Source organism: Camelus bactrianus, chromosome 26 (assembly GCF_048773025.1).
Source record: "Camelus bactrianus isolate YW-2024 breed Bactrian camel chromosome 26, ASM4877302v1, whole genome shotgun sequence".
Classification (NCBI taxonomy): Eukaryota; Metazoa; Chordata; class Mammalia; order Artiodactyla; family Camelidae; genus Camelus; species Camelus bactrianus.
In genome coordinates, this window is record NC_133564.1 from 31923825 (window position 1) to 31942321 (window position 18497).

General features: G+C 50.3%; 1 protein-coding gene across 9 annotated transcripts in view; it reads right to left on the reverse strand.

Moving 5' to 3' along the window:
- The window catches only part of ANK1 (ankyrin 1), a 123989-nt gene that overhangs the window by 73908 nt on the left and 31584 nt on the right, over positions 1-18497 (reverse strand). For all 9 annotated transcript variants that reach the window (XM_074353534.1, XM_074353538.1, XM_074353536.1 and 6 more), the window contains exon 2: positions 15966-16067. In XM_074353534.1, coding sequence (XP_074209635.1) covers positions 15966-16067 — 102 coding nt within the window. The remainder of the gene's footprint in view (positions 1-15965; positions 16068-18497) is intronic.

Sequence of the window (18497 nt, forward strand, 5' to 3'; positions counted from 1 at the left end):
CCCTCAGCTTCCAGCCATCCCTGCGTGCCTGTGGCTCGACTGGGGTCTTCCTCCAAGCTCTCACCCCTCTCCCAGCAGTTGTATGCTCTTCCTTGTCACAAGTTAGGAGCACAGAGGTTCTTTCCTGTCCTGGCCCAGCTTCCGTCCTACACAGGCTTTGCTCCTGGACTTAAAGGTGGGAATTTTTCCCCCCAGCATTCCTTTCCCCTCTTCTCTGTAGCAGCAAAGCCTACCTTGTCTCTTTAAGTTGGTCTCAAGCGGGAGTCCCTTGCTCTTCCCTCAGAGGAAGCAGACCTCTGCATTTTATTGATATAAGACAGTTATTGGCCCAAGGCAATTTCCTGCTCACCCCAGGAGTACGGGTGTGGTGCCTCTCCCTCTCCTGCTGGGTCTCTGCCTGTGTCCCGGGCTGGAAGGTTTCCTACTGTCCCCTGGGGGAGAGGCAGATTGTCTCGACCCCTCCCAGGGAGAATGGATTTGGCCTGTGGATTGAAGAAGAGAGGGTCTGTTTTTGCTTCATGGTGAGGGAAGGCTCTGCCTGCCTCCACAGTCATGGGCGCCACCTGCTCTCCTGGGCTGCCCAGGGACACTCTCTAGCCTCCTGATTTACCCTTATATTTCTCATAAGCACCAGGTGGAAGATGTTCCAGACACACTGTAGCCACACCAACCTTCATCTGTTAAGATCTTAGGCCTGGCTGGTGGCTGCTTCTCTCTCCTGAATCTGCCAAAGCTGAAGCGGTGGCCCTTTCCTTGGGGAGCTCGTCCCTTTCTGTTATTCAGTTAACTCCCTCTGATGGGCTCAGGGAAAAACTGTAATTTTGTCGATTATCCAGGCTTTTCCCACTGTTAGGGTGGGAGCAACGTTCTTCGAAGCTTTTCCTACCCTGGATACTCCCCACACAGAGCCTCTGAGGCTGCCTGGCCCCATCTGATCTCACCCCACATGGTATTAACACTGCAGACAAACCAGTTTGGGATCTTTTTGGCAAAAATCTTCATGCCAACCACACACACCAGGAGTTTTTTATCTGCCTTTGCTCTTTTTTTTTTTTCTTCCTCAGGTAAAATGTCAATTTAGAGGAATCTTCTGAAAACAATCTGTCTGCTGAGGAGAGGGAAGTGAGCTCAGCCAGCCTGTGTTCCTTTTAACATTTTTAAGAAGAAGAAGATGAAAAAAAAAAGTCACATTCAGCCTGAATGATTTAATTTGGAGCATTTTCTTGTACAAACTGTGAGAAATTCCACTGGCAAAACAGACAATTCCAGACATTTGTTCTCAGTAAATTATTCCTCTGTTTAGCGTCTCTGATTGCCCCAATTACACTAATTGATTTCTAAATGTACAAATATAGTAGACGTGTCACAGGAGATTTAACTCCTGCCCTGTCCAGAGTAGAGGACGGTCTCAAACAGAGAGGCCACAGTGTCTGGAGATCCTCTGTCTCTCTGAAAACGCCAAGAACACCTCCAAGGCTGCTGCTGATGTTCCTGTGTGGACACGTGGCATTCCTGTCCTTTTCCCACAGCTGTTTATTTCGCCCACACGCACAGCTGGCCCTGCCCCCACGGAGCGGGCGGCCTCAAGCCGTGTCCCAGGGACCTCATGCCCACCTGCCCCTCCCACCCCACAGCCCCCAACTCTCATGATGTCAGCCCCACCCCCTTTCTCTGAGCTAGGCAGCCAGCAAGCATGGCCCTTTAACTCATAAGCACCTACTATGATGTCATCAGTTCTGCTTATCAGCTTAGTGGGCTGCCCCGTTGCCAGAGGCAACGGAGCCCCAGCCAGGGGGAAAAATGTGATGAAGGAAAGGGGTGGAGTCCTGGGAAGAATAAGCCAAAGCAGTGGCAGAGGAGGCCAAGAAGCCGAGGACCCCAGAGTGAACAAGAAGAGAGGCAGGGGAGAGGCTTCTAGGTAACCTGCCTTCACGCCCCGCCCACCTTACCCAGGTGGGCAGCAAGGAGTGAAGCCCTCGCCCATGAAGGACAAGGATGCACACAAAGGGGATCGCACGCCTAGTTCTTGTATTTTATATCCCACATTCCCATTCAGTCCGAGCCTCTATTAGCTTTTTATATCTGCCCAGAGAAGGTAAGTATTAAACACTATGTTACAGAAGCTTAATTTTCCAAATAGCAACCCTCCTGTACATTCGTGACCTTGAGCTTGCTCTATTATTGGTCTCTATATGTGAGGCAAGATCACACTATATATTTGCAGGTCTGTAGCCCCGAAACAGAGTAGGAAATAAGAAATCTAAACAGGGCTATGGAGAGAAAAAAAGGATTGAAATGGTTGCCATCCCTTCTCCGAATCTTGAAATTGATGGGAAAGAGAGAAAGAGGAAGGGGAGAAAGAAAGGCAGAGACCATGGAAACCAGAGGGAAAGGAAAGAGGGACTGGAAAGGAAAAGGAAAGGAAAGAGGGACTGGAAAGGAAAAGGAAAGGAAAGAGGGACTGCCCATCGCTATAAGCTCACTAGACAAGGGTGTGAATTAAGCTGCTAGCAAAGAAACTGCTACAATATAAATCTTGAGTCCTCTCCTCAAATTGCCTGTATTAAGTTTTCTGCCCAAACAGAAACAAAATCCAAAGGGACCGGGGTTTTCCCATCATCCCTTCTCTTCCTTTTCCCAGCCCTCACTTCCCAGCTGGAAGAAGTCAGCACCTGAGGAAGCAGGACAGGGAACCAGAGGTGCCCTGCAGGGGCGTCTCAGGAAGTGGAGGGGGCCATGGAGTGCTTGGGATTGTGGTACATCAAGTGAAGAAACAGACACCTCGAGGACGATGCGACTCAGTGTCTCAAGATCTGCGGGAATTTAAAACCTGGAAAGAGGGAAGGCCAGACAGAGCCCTGAGGTGATGAGCCAGGCTTGGGAGTATCTGCATGATCTCACAGATTTTAAAAATACATTACAAAGAGAGACGTAGCAATACTTAAAGACATGTGTATACACACATGACAACCAGTAGCCCTGGGCACATCAAGTGAACAGATTTTGGTGTCTATGTACCACCCTCCCTTAAAAGGAACCAGAGGGTCTTGGAAAAGTGGCCGATCCAGGGCTGGGGCAGGGAAAGTACAAAATGACCCTGGGACAACCTGGGCCGGAAAGTAAGGAAATCAAAGAATCATGCGGACACATCAAAGAACACAGAAGCCAGCTTAGTCAGAGGGCTCCTACTGACCTGGTTTAGATTTTAACATCAAAATAAGCCACGAGAGAATCAGATTACAGTCCATTGAATAAAAGAGGAACCCACGAGTCTGAACACGTATAAATAAACAATGAGAAAACCAAATCAATGAGGGACAAGGAAAAGCTCAGCCTTCAGTGGGACGCCAGCTAATCAATGCAGAGGAAATGATGGAGATGGAGCGCACTCCCTGGTACTGTCACGGTGGTGGCCGATGCAGGCAGAAGTCATCAGTGTATGCGAAGAATGGTGGATGGAAGTTTGAGGAGGAACAGGATGTCGGCATTATATGGGAATAGTCCCCACGCCCCCCAAGAAAATACTGATCAACTACAAAGGGGAAAATCGATGACCGTACAGTAGAAAAACTTGGCAGACACCAACTTCACCAGGTGATCAAGGTTACCATCACCAGGGGCAGGAAGGGAGCACGATTTCAATGGGATCCTGCCAAGGGCACACTGCCTCAGCCCGGTCACAAGCAAACATCAGCAGATGCAGCTGAGGTTCAAACCACAGACTGGAAGACGGTCAAAAAGATGAGAGAAGGGCCAGCGACTGAGAAGCATCCCACACTGAAGGAAGCTGACAAGATAGGAGCAGTCGATGCCAAGTGTGTTCCTGGAGAGACTCTGTGTTACGTGGGAAAGTATCAGACTTCTGGGGGCGGGGGCTCACCGGGACGTTCAGGGGTGATGGGGATGACGTCACCTGCGGTACACATCACAGATCCACAGACAGGGACGGTCACAGAGAGTCAGGGTGAGGAGGCTGCGGGGACTTGGCCACTTTTCTGTTGATTCGAAACTATTTAAAATTTCAAGAAAGACAGTGGGAGGTTGGAAGGAGCGTGGGAGAGTGGAAGAGGCTGGTGGAGAAGCAGAGGGAGAGCTGTGGGCCACTCCGGGCTCTGGCAGTGGTGGGAGAGGAGGGGCAGCCCGTTGGGGTCCCCACACATCTAGGACCAGAGCCAGCATGAGGAGCGGAACACACACATCCCTCCTATTTCTACAGGCCAAGCGAGGTGTGGCCTTTAACCGCTGCTGAGAGATGATTCCAGGCTGGAAATCCCGGAGTGCCATGAAACCACGACAGGCAAGCCGCCCACAGCCCTGTGTGGGAACCAGCGTATGGGACAGCCGGTCTCAGGTTCTGTCCCCAGAGCCACCCACCCGCAGCCTCCTTCTGACCCAGATATCGCATGGCTCCCCAGAGACCGCTTGGTGGGAAAGGTCTGCTAAAAATATATGATCCTGAAATCTAACGCATCGGAAGTCAGAAAGAGCTGAAGCGATTACCGTAACCCTGACAGAAAATCACCCATCATCTCGTGTGCCAACCTGTCTCTGGTCCAGGGTTGGGGAAGGTGAAATCAGTGCAGAAACTGAAAGGAAGGCGCAAACCCCGAGGGAAAGGAACAGGACCGGCTCTGAGCACGTCCCTCCCCTGCTTAAATTGCAATCTAAATTTAGCTTCTTCCCCAGGTAGCTCTGCAGATTCAGAGTTTACCGGATGCTCACGAGGAGGAAAACACTCAAATGCTTTTCATTATCTGAAGGAAAAGAAAACAAGAAAAACCCAGAAACCCACACCTCTTTCGGAGCTCTGGGAGGAGATGAATCCATCCGACCACCTGCCCTTTACTCTTGGACACCCCGGGGCGGCCTCCCGGGGCTCAGCAGCCCAGCAGCCGCAGGGATCGGAGGCCCTTCGGGGGATGGAGGAGGGAGTGTGAGCTCAAGTTAATGAGAGAACAAAGACTCTGAAATTCAGCTCAGCAGCTAAGAATATCTCCTATGGACTAGAAAGAGTGTCCACGTCCAGGATCTCGGCATTCCTTTAAAAAGATAAAAAGAGCCAGCTCTTCAGAAGCAGGGCAGTGGAGTTTAGAGAAAAGAACACTGGATACTGGACCGGGGACTCTAAACTGTCCTCCTGACCTGTCACTTCCCCTGCAGGGCCTCAATCTGTGAAACTTCAAAATGACAAGACGCCTCTGATCTCTCAGCTTCCTCTTCATGCCACAATTCCAGAACCAAGAGCGCTCAGAAAGTAGTTAAAATACGTGTTTTTGCGGGCAGAGATGCAGAAAAAGGTGTGACAAGACTCACGCCAAGCTGTTCACAGTGACTTTGGGGAGTGGGGGCACAGGGGGGACTTACAGATCTTTCATATTTCCATAAAGCGTAATTTTTTCTTTTTGAATATTTATTAACAAAGATAAAACTAAATTTATTTATTTTTAGAGGAGGGACTGGGGATTGAACCCAGGACCTTGCACATGCTTTACCACTGAGCATACTCTCCCCTCTAAAGTGTGAATCTTAAAACAACTACCCTTTATTCACTTTGTTGTTAAATTAAAAATCTCGAAACACTTAAAATCAGGAACATAGTTGTCAGAAGTGACAAAAACCGGTTCTAGCAAAGAATTCAGAAACCATCGAATGTCAATAACCTCAGGCAAATTCACACGCGTTGTCTATTTCCAATCAGAAAGGAAAGGAATCACATGTACGTTTCCTCTCCTAACGAGAGGGGCAGATCTTCCTTCAAGGCCCAAATCAAATGTCATTTTTCTCCATGACTTTCCCTGTCATTCTGTCATCGTCACTCCACACTCTATTTCCAGTCCCCAAAAGTGAACCACTCTCCCAGCCGTGTTCCCATCTCACTCAGTGACTATACTGAGGCCCTTCTCACGTGGAACTGCCTTTATTGGCTCTTGTGACGGTGTCTCTCCAAGTACGACTCTTTTTTTGTTGTTGTTGTTATTAAAGTAGAGTTGATTTACAATGTTATGTTAGTTTCAAGTGTACAGAAAAGTGATTCAATTATACATATATATCCTTTTTCAGATTCTTTTCCATTACAGGCTATTATAAGATACTGAACATAGTTCCCTGCGCTATACAGTAGACCTTGTTTCTCTCTTTCATACATATAGTGCATATAAGTTCATCCTAAACGTTGAAGTAGGACTCTTTGAGGTCCCATGCTTTCCCCTGTGCCTCCAGTCCCAGAATAGGGCCTGGCATTTCGTGTGTTCCCTAAGAGTTGGCAGAACTGAACCCACATTCATGCAACCTGACACATACATAGGGCTATCTTTCTTCTTAGTCTCTTAGGACTGAGAATGTCATGTCTAGTTTTCACACTGTAAATTCACAGCAATCAAGCCTGGCGGAATTTGGAGGGTGCGCTTTCCTTGCAACATGTTCCAGATCGTTCCTGATGATGCCATCACCCTTTCCTAGTCTCTAGGATCCCAGAGATGTCCAGATGTTGCTACAAGTGGACACAATGATGGACCAAAACTCTTCCTTCACTGAGGGAAAAGGGGAAATGATAATGAAACTAGCACAGGGAAGGCTGCCCAGAGGAGGGTTCCCCACCACACAGTCAGCCCGTCTGTGGAGTTTGGTGCACAGACCCGGGCTGGGAGCTGGGAGCCACTGGCTCCAGTTCAGGAAGACTCTGCCTCTTTGCCAGCCTCACTTGTCAAGCACATGGCTCCATCCACCCCACATCTGGGGTGATGTGAACACTCCAAGTGGCGGTGCCTGGAAGGGCTTGGGAAAGCAGGGACACCAGAGAACTGGCATCTGTGATTCTTAAACACCGTGGGTCACTCTGACTCATGACAAGTAATCAACGTCACTTAAAACTAAAAATCAGTCACGTAATTAGCAAGAGGAACATCAAATAGCTCATTTCTGCCACAATGCAGGAGTCATTCATCTATTTAAAAGAATTCAGGGGATGGAGGTTTTCAGGTTCTGTCTTTTTCACTATTACCCTCTCCAGTAGGAACGAGATCTTGCAGAAGAGTCCCTGGTGGCAGCGTAGGGCGTCGAGCGCTCCTCATCACGCAGACCACTCTCCCAGGTGGGGGCTGAGTAACACACTCTTCCCTCTCCCCCATCACTATTCCAGAGCTGCACCAAGGCAGCATGTTTCAAGAAGGCTTAATATGACCATATTGTCATAGAGGGGCTTGCAGTGTGAGTTGGGGGTGCCGGTGGAATTAGGGGACGACATCATTGAACATGACCTCTATGCCCTTCAGTGGTTCGTAAGCAAAAGGTGATGCCAGAAAATGGTAACAGGTAATAGTAATAGTAATGGTAATAGTAACAGCATCCACAGTAATAGTAATAGTAACCGTATCGACACTGATCTAGACGCACCATCCTCAGATCTAGATGGACCCTCCTCACCTGATGGACCACATCCTCCTCTCTCACATCTCATTTGCCCAACCTCACCCATCTCCCCGATGCCTGTGCCTTTTGCCTGCCTCTGCACAGCCTGCTCCTTCTCGCCGCAGTCCCCCGTTCCCAACCCCCTATCTGGCAAACTCCCACTCTTCCTGCAAAAAGCCTCTCTGTGACTCACTGGCATTCCAGCCGCCACCCCCGGACGGAGGAGGAGAGCGACGTGGGAACAGGCACGGGGACTCACTTTGAGTGGCCAACACGTGGCGTCATAGAGCAGCTCCGTAAATATGTGTGGAGTGAATGAGCAAGTGAATGAAAACGGCTGGCACTGGATCCGCAGCCTTCTATTTCCAAGCTGGGCTTCTGCACCGACCTCTGAGTTCTTTGAGAGCAGAGGCTGGAGGAATTTAGCATCTACCACAGTGCCGGGGGGCGTGGCCAGCGCTCCATACATGTTTGTAGAAGAAATGAACAAGCAGAGAAACTGCAAGTGGTCTTTGTAAGCTCATGTCTCCTAATCCAGAGTCATAAAGCTCAGGAGATGCTCAGAAGTCACCTCCAGACCTTAGCTGTCTGAGCCGTACAGAGAGAGGTGAATGCCGCAATGTCCTCTAAAGCTCTAAGACTATAATTTGGAAAGGAAGCAATTATTACGATCACCAGAGCTCAACAAATCCTGAATGGAAGACGTGGCCTTTGGCTGCTATAGAAAAGATTACTCTGTAGCTCTTCCTACAGGTGTGCCTTTAACTTGAAATGCCGAAAACCCTTCACTTTCAATACAAACAAGTACCTAACAGTGGTGGGGTGCAGGTGGACGGCACGTGTGGAAACTTTGAGAACACCACTGGTACTAGTATGGTCTCACAGGCCCTCGTGGGCTCTGCATTAGTGTTGGGAACTGTTAATGTTTTTGTCTCCATTCAGATGGTCGAGCTGCTGGAAACGGCAGCAAATATTGCCATGTATTTGACGAGGGCGACTGGTGCCAGACTCTGAACCATCATCACCACACAGGAGAGACATTATCCCAAGAGCGACTGTTTCGCGATGCTCTTGAAGTGACAGTGCTTAGAATTGGAAGCCCTCCTCGGGTTTAACTGGAACCCACCAGATCCACTGGAACCCAAGGGATGATGATGTTGACCCTTTCTGATGCTTCAATCAACTAAAGCCCGGACTCCGTCGATCACTGCCCTGCCCACGCCCCTCCATGAATATGCATGAAACCTTGGCTTAAAACTTCCCCAGTTTTGCTGTCTGGGGAGACACGGCTTTGGGAAAGGTCCCTGACGTTCTCCTTACTTGCCGCCAGTGATAAATCCTTTCGTCTCCCAGAATAAAAAAAAAAAAAAAAAATATGACAGTGCTTAGCTGGACATCCTACCTGGGCTAAACATCAAATACGTAAGCTTTAATCATTAGTGGTTACAGACTGAACAGCTACCAACTGAATTTATGAGCACCTACTGTGTGCTGTGCAGAATCCTGACAAGGAGCACTGAATAAAGCAAAGTCCTCTCCCTGTGAGGTGCCTCCATTTTAGCGGAGAAGACAGAGCGTAATGAAGAGACACACGGTGAGTCAGGCAGAAGTAAGTACCATGGAGAAGATCAGACAGACTACGGGGACAGAGGATGCTCTAAGATAGAGGATGCCCCAGGACACCTCCCTTCTAACTCTATGCTTTAAGCCAGTGCTGCTGACCACAAGGCTTCTCTGGTTGGAGTGAAATTTTCTCCGAGGGTCTTAAGTAACTTTATTCCTACCAGGAAGGCCAGTGAGCCTGGGTTTGTCAGCATCACAAGAACAGAACAGAAACCTAAAACAGTGAGGCTTTCCACCCCCCGGACTTAACAGCTGGCACCTCCCAGTGGAGTATCCATGGTGACCCCACAATTCTAGGAATTCAGGAGAACAGAGGTTCTGACTCTCTCTCCTCTTGTTCTCTTTTTATTTGGCTAACTGCTAACTGTGTGAGGTCAATTAGCTCATCCCAGAAAGTACTGTTTTCTTTTTATTGTTATGACCGTCATAATAAAATATCTTGATTTGATACAAGAATCTTGCAATAATTCTGGAAATTGGAGATATGACACTGACATTAATATCTGCTTCATCACGGATACTTTATTCAATCCAGTATTGACCACCGACTCTATGACGCATCGGATGCTGGGTGCTGTGGAGCAGAAGCAGCCATGGACTTCACCCCCAGGTCACTTAGCATCTTATCCATCCTAGGACAGCTAAGGCGTGCTTGACGTCATCACGCTGTATGGTCGGACACGGCTGAGCTGTGAGAGCGTCTGAGTGACTGCAGGGGGATTCCACTTCAGGGTTTGGGGATCACTGTGTCTTCACGATGGCTTTTGATACAACTCAGTAACAAACAACCCAAACAACCCAATCCAAAAATGGGCAGAAGACCTAAACAAACATTTCTCCAATGAAAACATACAAATGGCCAACAGGCACAGGGAAAAATGCTCAATATCGCTAATTGTCAGAGAAATGCAAAGCAAAACTACAATGAGGTATCAGCTCACACCAGTCAGAATGGCCATCATTCAAAAGTCCACAAATGACAAATGCTGGAGAGGCTGTGGAGAAAAGGGAACCCTCCTGCACTGCTGGTGGGAATGCAGTTTGGTGCAGCCATTATGGAAAACGGTATGGAGATTCCACAAAAAACTACAAACAGACTTACCCTATGATCTAGTAATCCCACTCCTGGGCATATATCCAGAAATAGGGAAACTCTAATTCAAAAAGACACATGCCCCCCAATGTTCATAGCAGCACTATTTACCATAGCCAAGACATGGGAGCAACCTAAGTGTCCAACAACAGATGACTGGATAAAGAAGCTGCGGTAAATATACACAATGAAATACTACTCAGCCACACAAAAGAATAAAATAATGTCATTTGCAGCAACATGGATGGAACTGCAGATTGTCATACTAAGTAAGCCAGAAAGAGGAAAAAAAAATACCAAACGACATTACTTACATGCAGAATCTAAAAAAATGACACAAATGAACTTATTTACAAACAGAAACAGACTCACAGACATAGAAAACAAACTTACGGTTACCAGGGGGAAGGTAGGGGTGGAGGGATTAAATTGGGGGTTCCAGGTTTTGCACATACTAATTACTATACATAAAATAGAGAAACCACAAGGCCCTGCTGTACAGCACAGGGAACTATATTCAATACCTTGTAATAGCCTATAATGAAAAAATATGAAAAGGAATATATATATACGTGTAACTGAATCAGTAGGCTGTACACCAGAACTTAACACAGCTCTATAAACCAACTATACTTCAGTTAAAAAAAAAATTTTAAAAAGAATGGCTTTTGAGCCAAGACATGAATCAATCAGCCCACTGTCATGTGGTGGCTGCAGTGACAATAATGGCACGGTCTTGGGCTGAGGGAGGGCCCCTGGCTCCCACGTGCCCTGTGTCATGGGTGCTGAGACCACCACAGCCACGACAACACACTGCAAGCCTGGCTTCACCGCCGCCACTATCTCCCCTTTATTCAGGGCTCCCTCCCAAATCTACCTGGTCCACTGCCTCATCCTCCTCGCCAGTCTCCCTGCTCCTGTCCCTGTGCCCCAAACCAATTCTCCATACAGCAGGCAGAGTGATCACTTAAAAAACTAACTTAGATTGAGTACCTTCCAATGGCTTCCCATCACCCCTGGAGCAAAATCCAGGTCCTTGCCATGGCCTGAAAGCCCACCAAGATTTGGCCCCAGCAATCTCTCCCACCTCCCTGCCTACCACTCCTCTGTTCCATCCTTCCTCTGCAGCCATGCTGTTCCGCTTGTGCTTCCCCAAACAAACCAAGCCCTGTACTGCCCCAGGGCCTTTGCACATCCCACTCCTCCAGGAATGCTCATCTCCAGAAATCACATGTTCTCCCTTACTTCTTTCTAAGTCATCCCCTTAGAGAGGCCTTCCTGAACTACCCTCTAAAACAGGCCCCTTTCCCTCTGTCCTCCATGAGATGTCTCATTAGCTGGCATTATACATTTTCTCATCTTCTTGCTTATTGTCTGTCTTCTTCACCAGCTATCAGTGTCACGAGGGCACAGACTTTGTCTCTTTTGTGTGCCTTGCTCAGCGCCTAGAATAGTACCTGGCACAGGCGAGGTGTTTCATACATACGTGTGGAATGGCCCCCGTGAAGACACCCAGGGATTAGATTCAACGCGCCTCTCGGCCCTGTTCTCATCAGCTAGCATTTGCCTTCCTCGAGTGCTGAATGACTTCCAAATATCTGTCTTTGGGTTGGACCTCTAATCTGAGTTCCAGGCTCAAATATCCGATTGCTTACTATATACCTTCACTGGATTCCTCAGACACACAGCTCTGCTCCGGCCTCCTCACATACTGACCACGCCCCCTCCCAGGTCATGTCCCGGCGACTGGTGCCGCCCTCCACCCCTGCACAAGCCAGGCATCTGAGGGTCCCTCCTGAAGTCTCCTTTCCTGCCGCACCCCCCACCCCCAACCATCTCCACAGCCACGACCTTTATCCAAGAGACCAAGTGTCTCTCCTGGACTATGGCCAGCATCTCATAACCGGCCCTTCCACCTGTCCTGTCCACAGTGGGCAGTGTGACCCTTTAAAGCACACCTGTGGCCACGTCACTCCGGTGCTTATTGCTGTGGTCAGCTCCTCTCGGCTCAGTTTAAAGATCAGAATCCTTAACACGGCCTCTGCAAGCAGGGTGGATGCTCTCCCAGGACGAGCTGATACAGCTGGGCAGGTTGTCAAATGCTGAGATACCTCCGTTCCTCGGGGTCAGTACCCCCAACCCCTGCCGCCCTGGACCCTCCCGCAGACCCTTCTCCCCCACCGGCAACCGCGGGGTTAACGCGTGCGCAGTCGGAATCACACGCGTGCGCACATCGCGCAGCCTTGGGGCGGGATGACCCAGTTGTGACCATCGTCCCTGCCTCTGAGGTCCAGCACAGCCCCAAGGTCACCTCTCTGGCCTCATCTGGTCCCTCTTTCCTCCGCCTGCAGCCACTCTGGCCTCCCCTAAACTCTCAGGGCTTTTCTCTGCCTCGGGGACCTGACACAGGCTGTTCTGTACTTCCAGAATGTTCCCCCCTACCCCAACCTCAACCCCAACCTCAACCTCATTAACCTCAACGCATCCCTTAGCTCAACATCTCTCTCTCTTGGTAGCCGTCTCTCACCTCCAACCCTATGTCAGGTCCCTCTTTTATTTTCTCATAAAACTTTCTGCCGTCTAGTCTGCATGTCTTCGTGTGATTTTTTTTTTTTTTTGGCGGGGGGTGGAGGGCTAAGTAATTAGGTTTATTTATGTATTTTTAGAGGAGGGACTGGGGATTGAACCCAGGACCTCGTGCATGCTGAGCTGTGCGCTACCGCTTGAGCTATACCCTACCCCCACCATTTGTATGATTATTTGACTAATCATTCTCGCAGTCCGTGGACTACAGTTCACAGAGGATGAGGACGACGACTTTATTTTTTAACTATTACATAGCTAAAGCACAGCTCTACGCCTCAAGGAGGTGTACACAAAGACATCAGCTACATGAGCCTGAAGCTTGAAAAATGCTAGCGTAAATTTAAAAAGCGGGCATCCATCTAGAGATACTGGCATTTGCATGTGTCTTTGTGTGTCCTTACGTGTGGATTTGTTCTTAAAGATTCTCTAAATGTAATAATGATGATAGAAATCAGCACACACCATCTATGCAATAAGGAAGCTGCCCTGATTATTCAGATGTCGCTTATATAAGCCTCTTCTCACACCACTTAGAGTAATTACTTCCTATGATGGCAAACGGCTCCAATTCTTGCCACAAAACATACTATCTGAAAGTGTGTTACTTACATAAGGAGCAGCATTTGCTGTTTTACTGCTATCACAGTCCACTGGCTCCAAAGCAAATTCTCAAGCCATGACCCCAGGACAAGAGCCTGTTTTTAGCTTCTTAAAACAATGAGCGCCTGTTTTAAAGAGAAACAGTTCTCATCCGGGAAGGAAGACGGCTGTGCGCATCACAGAGCAAGGGCACCGTCCTGTGGTGCTCGCGTTAACTTAGGGTAAGCTTGCCCGCCCCCTGGCATCCTCCCCCAATACTCTCCACCCAGGGCCAAAGCCGAACCGCCTCACTGCCCCGTAAAACCAGAAGGAGGCTCCCGGTGATGCAGGGAGTCCTGGGGCGGTGTCTGCAGCTCCGGCCCCACAGCAGACACACAGCACAGGATAAGACCCGCGGGGCCCTGATCTGGGGAAGGAGCTGGGGGAGGAGCCTTGGGACCAAACCAGCAGGAGGGGCTTTGCACCGTGAGATCCCTTCCTCTCCTCTTGAAGTTACCTCCTCGCCTGCAGCAGTGAGTGGTTTCCTCTGGCACTAAGCCCATTGGAAACGGTGTCAGTGGAGCGCAAATACCGCCTTGGTGCTTGTGGACCCCAGGATGAACGGAGGCGGTGCCCCGGGAGGGACGGCAGAGGGGCAGGCCGGTCGCACCCAGGGCCTCACCACCAGCAGCCCAATTAGAGCCAGTCCCAGTGTCCTCGGAATCTTTCAGTTTCACTCAGGAGACCAGCTCTGGCTCAGGGCTTAAGTGCAGTAGCCCCCATTTCCGCTAAATGGACTTGAGAGCTGGCGTCTTAACCCTGGGAAGGCCTCGGAGAGGCTTGTTTTTCTCAAGTGGGAGCCGCACAGCAGAGAGATGCTCAGCTGTGCCTCTGATGCCACGGCCTGAACAGAGGAAGCCGGGCTCGCATCCCTCCTGCCCAGGACTGCGTGCCCTTCCGGGGGGCCGGGGACAACAGGACAGCTCACACAGCTGTTCCTAGGCATGTTGTTCACACGGAGCCCCTCTCCCCAGCCCTCTGAACCCTCGCTTGACCCTCAGACTTTGCTCCTACTGTCTCTTCCCAGGAAAGAAGTGGATTCAGAGTCTCAATCTCTCCAAAGGCGACCTCTACCTCTGTGTGTTTCCTTAGCCTCACCGTGAACATCCTTAGGTCTGTGGACGCATGCGCACTGGAATATTGGGGGGGGTGAAAAAAGGGAGGGGGATTGCTCCTCCCCATCTCGTTTGCATCCCCAAGTCCATCCACACGCTTGTCTCCCCACCGAAGTTCACTGCCATGGCGTCTGCGGGTATCACACACCTACTTCTGTTTCCCATCACACACCTCTCTGCTTCATCCTCTCTGATATTTCAGCTGTGGATTTACACAAAAGACCAACTGAATCCAAAAGGGGGTCTTGGCAAGTGATTCTGTGCATCTTAAGCAGAGTGGAGGGGCAGGGAAGAGAGGCTGAGGGGCCAGGGGACACTAAACTGCATTCCAGGTGTTTGCCCTGCTGGCTTGTAAAAGTCTTCCAGTCCAGTGCAACGTGGCTGGATGGTGAGGACGTCGTCCTGCGCAAACTAAGATAAATGCTGTACGAGCCCACTGATTTGAAGTACCTGAAGCTGTCAGATTCCTAGCGACAGAAAGTCGAAGGGTGGTGGCCAGGGGCTGGGGGAGGCAGGAAGAGGGAGTTATGGTTTAATGGGTATAGAGTTTCAGTCCTACAAGATGAAAAGAGTTCCGGGCATGGATGGTACACTGAACTGTACACTTACAAATACTTTAGATGGAGAAATTCACACAAGGTTGTAAATTGACTACACTTCAATACAAATCTATTTCTAAAAATGCTTAAGATGGTTAATTCTATATTATGTGCTTTTCACCCCAATTAAAAACCATTTTTCAAGGGTTAAAATGGTTTTGTCAAAAGGCACAATTGGGGAATGTATTCTAAATTGGAAACGGAATCAGCTGGGTACCTGAACAATTTAACCGACGGGCAGAAACAAACAAAACAAGTCATTCCATCCCAGCCCCAGCCCGACCCCATCCTCTTTCTGGGGAGTGAGTTCCTCCCTATTCAGTCAGCTCCTTGATCCTGGGCCCCGAACCCGACTCTCTGTCCTCCACTCTGTCCTGCACACATTCAGTTTCCTCCCCACCCCCTCCCCAAACTAAGCCCTGTCACTTAGAACCAAAAACATCCAGAGGCCGTTTCGGCTGCGCTGTTCTCAGCCTCCGTCAGCACCCGACAGAGCATCCTCGGCGCTATTTCCTTCTCAGCCCAGCGGCAAACCCACAAAGGCTGCTGGTGGACAAAGGAGATGAATGTCACCGCTGACACAGCCTCCTTTAAAGGCCCTTCCTCCCGCCTACTCTCAAAGGCCACACATTCTGAGACCACAGCAGGGACCAGCTCGACTTCTAAGGGGAGAGGCCGCAGGGGATGGAGCCAGGCGCGGCCCATGCTCCTCAGGCACCGGCCCTTCTCCGTTTGTAGCCCTGGGCTACAAACACTAGGGTCGCGCCCTTAGCAGGTGGAAGCCCTGGGGGATTTTTTGTGGCCACTGGGAAAAGGTTAATAGAGGCAGATGAAAGCTTTCAGAAGTGGCAACAAGCAAGAGCCGCTCTTCAGAGACCGTGTGCCCGTCCGCCTCCCGCTTACCTGGTTACAGGTGTTGATGTCTACCCCATTCCGCAGGTGGTCCAGCGCTTTGTCCAAGTTACCTGATCTCGCTGCTCTCAGAAAGCTGGTAGCAGCATCGGCCTGTGAGAAGGAAGAGCAGCTGTGAGTGTGTCTGTGTGGGCATAATCTCGTGGTCCATTCCAGCCCAGGGCTGCGGGGAAGGGCCAGGGTTGCGGCCACAGCCCTCCCGTTAGGGTGCCCACCATGGGAGCCAGGTGTGTAGGGGCCTGGAGCCCCTGGCAGGATGGCTGTCGGCCCACGTGGAGGGGCTGCCTTCAGATCCCAGCCTCCCTTCCTTTGGGTGTTTTTAATGAGCCAGCGTTCTTGGCTAGGACCCGGGCGGGACCAGCCTTGGAGAGGGATCCTGTTCCACAGTGATGCTCAGCAGGCCTGGCGTCTCTCTGCCTGGATGTTTCCCAGGGCTCTGCCTTCCTGAGGAGCCCAGATCACAGTGCCTGGCCCCACTGAGTCACAGAGGAGGTGCCATGGGAGCCAAACACGTGTTCTTCACTGCTCTTTTGTGGTTTTGTTTTTAAGTAAACAGCACAGAGCACTTACTGAGTGCTGAGAGCCATTATCTCTCTCTCACACACACGCACAGATGCATTTAGTCCCCATTAAAAAAATCCCCAAGAGGCGAGTACAATTGCGGTCCCCATTTTATAGATGTGGGAAGTGAGGCACAGAGAGCCCAAGTGACTTGCGCAGGGTCACACAGCAGGGAAGAGGAACAGCCGGGCTCAAGCACAGGCAGTCTGGCTCTGAAACTGTGAACCTGACCTCCATGCCCTGTTGCTTTACCTGGCCGGTGACCCTCGTCAGCTTTCCTGAATGAGAGTAAAGAACCTGCAGCCGTGGCTCAGACTTACACAGGCACATCCAGACTCCGCCCAGGACACTGGTTTGTGTTAGAGGCAGTGGGAGCTGGGGATGAAACCAGGTCCCCCAGGACAGACCAATGCAGGGGGCTCTGAGCAGCTCCCCTGCATCTGGGGGACCCTTCGGTCCACAGGCACCTTAGCTCCCCCAGATAAGGTGTCCTTATCTGTAAGCCAGGGAGGGCAAGGCCTTTCTCATTCCCTGGCTATGAGGCTGAAGGGAAATATCATATATTGTTGCAATGATCACATCGGCACAAGCGCCGAGAGCAATGCTTGCACGTGGTGTGCACTCAGGGTGAGTTTCACAGGTGACAGTGGTCATGTGACAGGCCACGTGGGAAGCAGGCAGTGCCATTCCTCCAAAGATCCACCTGAGGCACCATCTCCTTCCTTTGTGGTCCCTCCTTGGAGAACACACTGCAGGGTGCTGAATGGTGGTCCCCAAAGACCTGTCTGCATCCTCATTCCTGGTACCTGCGACTGGGACCTTATTTGGAAAGAGTCTTTGCAGTTGTAATTGTGTCATGGGTCTTGAGATGAGATTGTCCTAGATTACCTAGGTTGGCCCTAAATCCAATGACAAGTGTCCTTATGAAAAGCAGAAGAACACACACACACACACACACACACACACACACGCACGAGACAGAGATCAGAGTGATGCAGCCACAAGCCAAGGAAGCCGGCCACCAGCAGAAGCTGGAAAAGGCAAAGAACAGATTCTCCCCCAGGGCCACCCGAGGGAGCCCAGCTCTGCCAACACCTCGACTTCAGACCTCTGGCCTCCAGAAAATGGGAGAAGAAATTTCTCTTATTTTAAGCCACCATATTTGTGGTCATTTGTTACAGCAGCCACAGAGAACTAATACACGTTAAGGACAATTGTTCCTAAACACAGAGGACTCGAAATCTATAGCCAATGATCTCCAACTATGTTCTACAATTAAACCCTGACCTCCTCTCCCCAAAGCGGGGCTGCACGCCCTTGCCAACTGAACAGTTAATCCAGGACAGAAAAGATTCTCCAGCTTCGGAGACCTTCACACCGGAGGGCTGCCCTGGCCCCAGGTCCCCGGCCACCTCAGGCCCCCACCACTGCTCCAGAACGCCCCGCCAACCCCACACCTCGGGGATGTCCCACCCCGACTCCAGGCCCACACGGTCCCTGCTACATCCGCTCAAACCCAAGCTCTGAGTCTCCCAGTTCATGACACCCGTGGATCTCCAGGCTCCCTGCGTGGCAGGAGGGCCCTTTCCTCTTCCCTCCTCCCTCCGGGTCCCCCTAGGCATCCCCATGCTCTATCTCCTCCAGGCCCACACCCTGACTATTCCAGGACCCTGAAGCCCCCTAGTTCATCAAGTCTAATCTCGCCTTGCTTCAATGTCCCCTCAGCTCTTAGCACCTCTATAATGTTGCTCCCGGACACTCATTATTTACCATCTTTAAAACTAGGACCAAGAGGCTGATTTGTCACATGCCTTTTAAATACATCTTTCTCTACTTATTTGATTTTTGCAAGTCTTATCTCCCTGGCCAAATTGTTTTTTTGGGGGGCAGGGAACCACATCTCCTGTCTCTTTTGAATCCTTCAAAGCATGAAGTCTCTGCCAAGCCAAGACCTCTCTTCGC